This window comes from Porites lutea, chromosome 8, assembly GCF_958299795.1.
Source record: "Porites lutea chromosome 8, jaPorLute2.1, whole genome shotgun sequence".
NCBI classification, from domain to species: domain Eukaryota; kingdom Metazoa; phylum Cnidaria; class Anthozoa; order Scleractinia; family Poritidae; genus Porites; species Porites lutea.
In genome coordinates this window covers 32,015,768-32,024,094 of record NC_133208.1, presented here as the reverse complement: position 1 = coordinate 32,024,094, position 8,327 = coordinate 32,015,768, and the positions used below count along the sequence as shown (strand labels likewise).

General features: G+C 38.7%; 2 protein-coding genes across 2 annotated transcripts in view; one reads left to right on the top strand and one right to left on the bottom strand.

Annotated features, from left to right (window-relative positions):
* Positions 1-8,278, bottom strand: part of LOC140945570 (glutamate receptor 4-like) — a 19,468-nt gene extending 11,190 nt beyond the window's left edge. The window contains exons 1-7 of the mRNA XM_073394582.1: positions 8,269-8,278; positions 7,362-7,496; positions 5,898-6,140; positions 4,778-4,983; positions 4,150-4,197; positions 3,312-3,416; positions 365-499 (exon numbers count right to left, since the gene is read on the bottom strand). Of these exons, the coding sequence (XP_073250683.1) occupies positions 365-499; positions 3,312-3,416; positions 4,150-4,197; positions 4,778-4,983; positions 5,898-6,140; positions 7,362-7,496; positions 8,269-8,278 (882 nt within the window). The remainder of the gene's footprint in view (positions 1-364; positions 500-3,311; positions 3,417-4,149; positions 4,198-4,777; positions 4,984-5,897; positions 6,141-7,361; positions 7,497-8,268) is intronic.
* Positions 1-8,327, top strand: part of LOC140946388 (methylcrotonoyl-CoA carboxylase beta chain, mitochondrial-like) — a 135,446-nt gene that overhangs the window by 72,872 nt on the left and 54,247 nt on the right. The gene's annotated exons all lie outside the window — the stretch shown is intronic.

The following is an 8,327-nucleotide window of genomic DNA, read 5'->3' as shown; positions in this document are numbered from 1 at the left end:
ATTAAAGGCCGGGTTGCTAGGTTTCCTCTTGACTAGAAGGAATGATCTTCCAGTAAGGACATGAGCGGCCTTTTTTCATGGCAGGAAAAAAAATTCAGATGTTTAAACCAGCTTTAACCATGCAGCTTTAAACGGCTTTTACAAGGTGGCATATTCTAGGTTCTCATGTTTTTTTCCCTAGATTGTCACTTATCCTTACTTTTAGGCCACCTGAACATTGGGAAAATGGGTCCTCAAGTAAAGTTGAAAATTAAGTCGATCCTTGACGAGAAAAATTAAGCTACTCAAGGAGTGAAAATTGAGAATCAGCCATGGATTTATTTTTAAGAACTTCAAAATTAATCAAGATATATGAAGTCAGTACCTTTGTCATGCAGTTAAATATAAGATCTTTATCCCTTTCATTGTTACTAGACTTGTTTAGTGATAAACACGGCGCTTTGTTTAGTGCTTGGTAAATGACCTGGACCGCATCATATGCCTGAACAGCAGTAAGATCCTACAGAAGGAGATTTTACATTTTAAAATGTTAATAACTGCTCAATTACTCGCTATATTTCTGCTAACAATAATCGTGCATTCATTTTTGATATTATTGCTTTTTTGTGCCAACAGCCACACTCAGAATCTGAGACGCTCGACCCACTTAAATTACAGTTATACTGCATCGCATTAATACCCAAAGCGGACGATTATATTACAGCCAAAATTTCTTAGATGCATAGGTAACCAAATTTTAATATATAGATTTAGCCAGGGCTAAAAGCGAAGCTCCCGTTAATAAATTTATATTTTAAACCAAACAATAAATTTGTAATCCATAAATCAGTTAACTTAAGGGCACATTCATGTGACTTTTGAGGGAAAGGATAAGTTATTTTAGAGTGAAACATCTTGCATCGAGTTGATAGCCTAAAAATATGTACACCCAAAAAACAGCAAACATCTTCGATCACATTCAATAGCCATAATGGCTCTTTATCACAGTAGATTAGGCCTCGAAAACAAATTCTTGGAAAACAAATCAAGCCGAATTTTTTTGCGTTCGACAGGTTTACTTTACAAATTCTGGCCAACAAATCTGAGGGTGTGTAAACCAACCTTTTATACTTTTTATACATCACATCTGAGGTGAAACAGTACTATTTATCATACAGACCTCGGACAGAATACGGTATCTCAGAATTTTTCGAGACAAATTGCACTCAGTCAATGTTTAGGACGATCAATCGTGGGCTTTTAGCGAAACCGTTCAAAAAATTTCCAAAATCACCCATACGGACAGCCGGTTCTCATTTCTAGTGGGAGCTGTCAGTGTGTGGTCGAGTGTTTGAAGGAACTTTAACAGAGATACGCTTCAACATAATCCCGAATGTATTATCATTATTTTTTTGTTATTTAATGGTTTCAGTTAGAACGATGTGTAATCTTATAAAGCGTTTGATACGCGCGACATTTTTAAGTCAGGCTCCTGCAAGCGATGTTGATGAACGATGAAAACAAACGCCGCGGACAAGCGATTAAAATTGCAAGAGAGACTACTAACAATCAGAAGAAGAGGACGGCAGAACGCTCGTGTGTGACAAACGTGACAAGGCTATTTCTTACGTGTTTTGTCGTGATCTTCACTTAACATCAATGTTTTCTGGTCTTTTACAAAAAGATCTGTTTAAAGGAGAGTGAATTTTGGCGAAAAGTTATTTCAAACAAAATTATTGTCACGCTTGTCACACAAGGTTTGCCGTCTTCTTCCCTCTCCCGTCCTGTTGCGTAAGTTCACTAATAAAAGAAATATAATTCGGTGAAACATTTACAGAGACAAAAATTTTCATTCACGAAGACAAGTATTAAAATGTCTCTAAAAATCCTGAGTCTTTAAGCTTAAAGCTTAAGCTTAAGTTTATTTTGTTTTACTTACAGCCGGCCTCCCGGTGTTTGCCTTTTTCAAAGATGAACTCCTCGAAGCAAGAAAATCGCTCAAAGTTTTCTTTCTACAGCCAAATTTATAACTAAATATTCTTCGGAACGTTTTCTTTCTATTTGCCGTGAGAAAATATATCTGAAGGCCTTTTAAAGTTCTGTAAGCTTACATGAAACCTGACTAGGTCAGATCATTGACTCAAATCTTACAAACGTGCAAAAACTTGCCGCATAAAGTGTGCTCGACTTCATAAAATTAGATATAACAAAAACAAACATCAAATGCAATAATTACTCAGGCTTACCATTCGAGATTCAGTTCCTGAAAGATATCAAGGAAGGCCACAGTTGCTTGAGAATTTTAAACCCTCTTACGCATTAAGCAAGGTGAAAAACGAAAACGATGCCATCCGAAATCGGAATACCCAATTTTGACAAGCGACGCATTTCTCTACCAAAAACCCAATAAACAAACCAGCGATGGATAACAGAAGACTCTTGATAGCAGCTGCATTTCATTTTGTACATCCAGTGGAAAAAGACAGTTAAAAACATCACAAGTTGACACAAACTCTGTCACCTTCAGGTGTCAAAGTAAACAACTTTCAAGACGCTGCAAAAATTTTCCGCATGAACTCACCTGTCAAATTTTGACCAATCAGAGTACAAAAATTGGACGTAGAGCGTGATCAACGCGTGACCACGGTAAGAAAAGGTCTTCTCCACCAGTGTTATTAAAAAGCTGGCTGAGTTTTCGCGTCCGAGGTCAGTTTGAAATCAAAATCTTGACAGTGAGGGGCCATAGTGACATAAACACAACATATTTCATATGAACCATTGGAAAAAATAGACTTGAGCCCGCGATCATTTGAAACTGGTAATTTGTCAGCGGATAACTTCAAAAAATTACTCGACCTCGATGGGTCGACATTTGAGCCCGCGGTACGGTCAGGTGAAACTGGTCAGCGGATATCCTGTTTTGACAGCTGTCAAATGATCACAACATTGATGTGCAATTAGTTTTCTCTTGGCTCCCAAACTAGCTAGAAAGTGTGAGAGTAAACATTGGTTTCCCTGTGGTGCGGACGGACGGTCGGGCGTACGGTCACGTGATTACCAAATTTTCTCGGATGGGTAGATTACCACATTTCCTTAGCTATGGGGCTCCGTCCACGCGCGCGCTTCGCGCGCGGGTGGAGCTCCGCTATTACCCATGGTGCTATCCTACACCCGCTTTAGTTCTCGCGCAAGAGCTCCGCTATCGAAAGAGCTATTACTTGGCAGTTTTAGACAGAAATTAGTCTGAGGTACAACAAGTAAGGACAAGCAGGTTAACTTGGCCTTTTACGCAGACGCTCGTAAAGCTTTGGCGTCCCGTATGTGCAGCTTACCTCGTTGAAGTTCTCGAGATTTATGCCGGGAATTGCATCAGGTATGTATGGAAGCTTAAAAGCTAGAACGACATTGTTTGGAAAACTGGCTAGCTTGAAGGATACCTAAGTAAAAAGTAAAAAGGTATTCAGATATATTTTTTTTATTATGTATCGTAAAACCTTAATTGCTCACAACCATTCGTTATTACTTTCCGATGCTATCGAGGAACTAACCCTTTGCAATAGCAAGGTATCAGACGTTGTTTCCCACATGACAGAATACTTTTTTTTGTGGGTTGCATAATCCGTGTGGGAGAAAGACCAAAGAAGGTGACGCCACTGATTATTATCCTGATAGCGCAAGTAATGCGATGCGGGGTATCTCATCAACCAGTGGAAAGAAATTAAAATATAGCATTTCGGTGGCTCGAGAGATTTCTCAATCACACCTTGCAGAGATCGATAAGCCTGTGTCGCAGACAGTTTGGATCCCCGATATCGAGTTCTCCTTCTGGGTCTCGAGTGACAATTCCGGCGACAATGCAGGTTATGATTGGTGAAAGCCCCTTGGATGGTTTCTTCATCTAGATATTAATGCTACCATACTTTTTCAGTTGCGTTTGGAGCCCTAGCAATATAGTCGAAGTATACCGAGGAGTACACTGGTTGAAAGCTTTGGAAGACTCGTGTAAAACGAAGTGCTCTTGCTAGTGGCAATATCCTCATTGTTTGACGATGATTGAAAAGAGTAGCCTGAATTTCAGATATTTCTTCGAGTTGGTTACTCCCTCAGTAACGTCCTGAAAAAAGTTGATCAGAAAGTAATACTTGATGTAATGTCACAGTAAATACAAACCTCTTCTTGAAGTATCCATTTGTAGTATTTCTTCAGATCACAGGGTACCTATAAATAGAGAATAAAACACCAAGCTATTTCCACTTTTCTTATCTTAAGTAACGAAAATAGCTAGGAACCACTGAACTTTACGAAATGAGTTATGATATAGCCCTCTTTTGAATAGATCATAAATACTGTAAACGTCTTAATTTTATAAAGGTTAATAGTATGAGGTTCTTTGTGGAGGGGGGGGGGGGGGGCTGGGTGGGTGTTAGGCGGAGGAACCTAAAACCTTTTTACACATCGTCAACCCATTCTTAACCTCGACAAGTCGCGCATAATTTTTTAGCAACTAGCTTTTACCCCTTTTTTCGGCAATAGCATAGTAGACATTTTTGAGGCCCTATTTTGCTTGGGAATCTCAATAACTTATCTCCATAACTTGCGGGGAATAAATTAACGTCGATGACGTCATATCCTTTTGTCTTTATCACATGAATAAAATGAGGGGAATCTCAGTAAATTAAGGTCATGTGTTATATATTAATACGGGGTTTAACCGGTTTGGCAGGTTTCCTAGTAACGGATTAAATCCTCATACGGCGGATTTTACGCGAATGAGAATAGACAAAGTTTTTTATCTTACCTGTTGCAACAGTAGTTGGGCTATTTCTTTGCTCGTGTAAAGCAGAATAACTTCAGGACCAAATTCTGTTATTTCCTCAGTGGCTTTCAAAACTGCCTTTCTCTGTTCTTCACTTGTCCTTCCGTTTGCGAGCTGGACTAAATTCATGGCCAAGTTGGAATTCTGGAAAGCTGCGTAGAAGTAACCAGCATCAAGTAACCGATTCTCTGTCGAAGTGACAGACATGAGTGTCATACATAAGGTGAAGATAAAGCCGTTCAATGTTTCATCCATGGAATAGGCGGTTTTGCGGAAAAGCCTTAGCATAAATGGAGTTCTAATTATAGCTGCAAAGGAATAATCTTATTAACAATTACATCACACTTTATTAGAAATTTGCGTTGTTAGGAAGTAATTCTGAATAATACTTAGGTTCCGTTTATATGGAGTAAATGTGTTCTGGGTAGAAGGGTCACCCTAGCTCACAGCTGTGTCAACTTTAGCGCGCTTTTAATTTATATGACAAAAATGTTGTCCCCTTTGCCCGCAACAGCGCTAGCGCACGCTTTGCACGTGATCTGATTGTCTAAAACAGCGCGATTGTCCTACCTTGACCTTATTGACCAGGGTGGGAGAGCCATAGTGTTTATATGGAGAAAATTTGGCCTGGCTAGGAAGGTGACCCACTAGTACCATCACTAAAGGCTGACCAGGCTAGGCGGGTCACTCTTCTAGCCAAGCCAATTTTTTTGTTTCTTATTTAATCAGTTCGCCACCGGTTTTGTAAGGAAACGTATGAAAAATTGTCCCGACCAGGGTAACTCGAGTAGGAGCCCGCCCTGCACGAAAAATTTGATTTACACCAAATTTACCGAGTGCAAATATGGTGTAAGAAGTGTTAACCTACGTTAATTCAAGGGCAAAGATGTACGCATTGGCCCACGAATTTTCAACCCTATGTAAACCAGAATGTAAACGCGGTATTTACCATCTTTGCCTTTGATTTTGTCCTAGTTTGCACTTTTTTGCACCTTATTTGCCCGAGCAAATTTGTGTAAATCCAATTTTTCGTGCGGTGGTGACCTTTCCATTCAGGACAACTTTGCTCTAAATAAATGGGGCCTAAGACACTCTTAGTTACCATCAAACACTAATGAAATCTTCCTCCAGTGAAAGCTGGTTAGAACGTCAAACGTGGCATGCGCAATGTATGTGGAGTCCACTGACATATCCACTGTTTTGTCGCACTGATTAAATGGTATAAGTCTTTCATGGAGACGAACGAGAGGGATGCCAGTAACTGTGGACAGTGAGCATGCGTGCGACTCCGATTGACTTCCGCCAATCAGTACCGTAATATTTTGCTGCTGGAACACACTAGTAGCTGAAAATAAAGTTGATGATGATTCAAACAAAATATGAAAGATCGAACCGATTTTAAATGAAATCAAAGTGGCAGCGAACCACTACAGATAGGAATAAAATTTTTTGCACATCCTTATTTTGGGTAAAAGAAATTATGATTTTTCTTAACCAGAGTCTATTCTTATATAACCTCGAGAATTCGCGTACAATTCATCGGCTTTGGAGTAAAAATTTATGTACTTTTTTCGGTGGCCTTGTATTTCTTCGAAAGAACGGGCTGTATGTTAAGTGATAGAGGACTTTGCTGCGTGAGCACGTCATGATTTTCCACCATGTTAGATGTCTATTATTTGCGCGTGTTTCATGGTCTAGCCATCAGCGTCGACCAAAACAAATCTTTAGACTAGCAAATGGCCGTAAGGCACTTAAACATTAACCCCCGCCCCCTGCAAAGACAGCTGCTGTATGTAATTGCTAAAGCTAAAGGTAAAACGTGCTCTTTTACATGATAGCGGTAGCTGCAAATACAGTAGTGTTTAAATGATTAAGAGCGCTTACCATTTGTCAGAACTGGCTGGCCAAAATGGTTCAATAGTTATGAAAATTCCAATATTACGGAAAATGCAGCCAGATTAGTCTTTCCCTAAAACATATTTTGTAAAATTTCGTTTTTAAAAATTACAAGTCCTGCAGGCCAGTCCTCTGATTTTTGGAAAGCGCCCTAACAAATGTAAGGCCGACTGTGTGCTAATTTTAACACCTGTCTCTTCATCAGTACTCCGTTTTCATGACGGGTATCTAAAAGGTACTTAAAGGGGCTGTATCATGGTTCTAGTTCATTTTGTTAATATTGAGAATTACTCTAACTTACGCGCTTAACGAAGAAATTACTTGTTAACGACAAAACCACAGCTTCAAGTCCAACAAATATACCTCCCAAGCGTTATATCAAATGTTACAACAACAAAAATGAACTTTAAAAAAACCTATTAGGCTAACAAGTTTTCAAAACCCCATAATTTCAATCCTTTTTAATACTCTTCAAGTTTGTCCATCCGCACCTAATTTTGTATTTGCTTTGTTACTAATATCTTCTTTTAATTTTTGAGCATTACTTTTACGTTTCCCTCAGTTTGTTGGCGGTTCATACTGTTAGAATCTTGATAAAATTGGTAACAGAGCTTCTTTAAAGCTAATGTTATCTCTACGTTCAATGGCAAAGTTAACCTTGATAACTTACCTTGGTCAAAAAGGCTTTTCTCTGAAGAGACGTGAAAAATGATTAATGCTATGGAAACGTTGCTGGTGGCGCTTGTGTGGTTGACAGCAGATTTGATTGCGTCGTATTCATTTTTACTTCCATCGTAAATAAAACCTGCGTTATGTTGAAGAAAATATTATATTACAACTCGTTTTTGTTTTTTCCACGTTATTTAATCTGGAGGAGAGGGCACAACGAGCCGAGTTAACTTTGATTAATTATAACTTAAAATGGTGAGAGGAAAACTTCCAAATTTTCTTAAAGATAAAATGCTTTATTTTTGCTTACTTCATCGTTATCTGCAACTGCGGAATTAAAAATGAACATGGTTGCCTCGAAATTTCAATATGGTGGGTTTACGACGTTATGTGACGTCACATTTCTTCTCGTCCAGAGCAATGTATTGCTAACGTAAAATTCTTAGCAACAACAGCGAACATTTGTGCATTTGTCATAAAATTAATAAAAGTATCAATGAATTTGGTTTTACAGAGGGTAGCAAAAACATGTAAAAAAAGTGAACATGCAAATTTTAAATAAACGCCGCAATTATGACGTCATACATGTCGTAAGTTAATTTTTGATCAGTGCCACACTGTTAGCTGAATGATTTGATATAATACTGCTGAGTTTTCTATCATCAGCGATTCAGAGTGACACCTTTCGATTATTATTGGTTGGGGAGGGGGCTATTGAACACCTTGGAGCTCCCCCCTGGCTCAGGGACGAATAAAAAGCCCGGGCTAAATGGGATAAACCGCTCGTTCAGTTTAATGAATTCCGTAATATAAATAAACGAACTTAACTTTAGAAATTTGAAAATATCGACAAACTTATAATTAAAATAAATGATTAAGGGGTTTTCGATCTTTCCAGGGTGGATTACGCACATGCATATTTTGGACAGGTTTGCCTCCCGTCATACAAACGTTGTAAATTAAAATT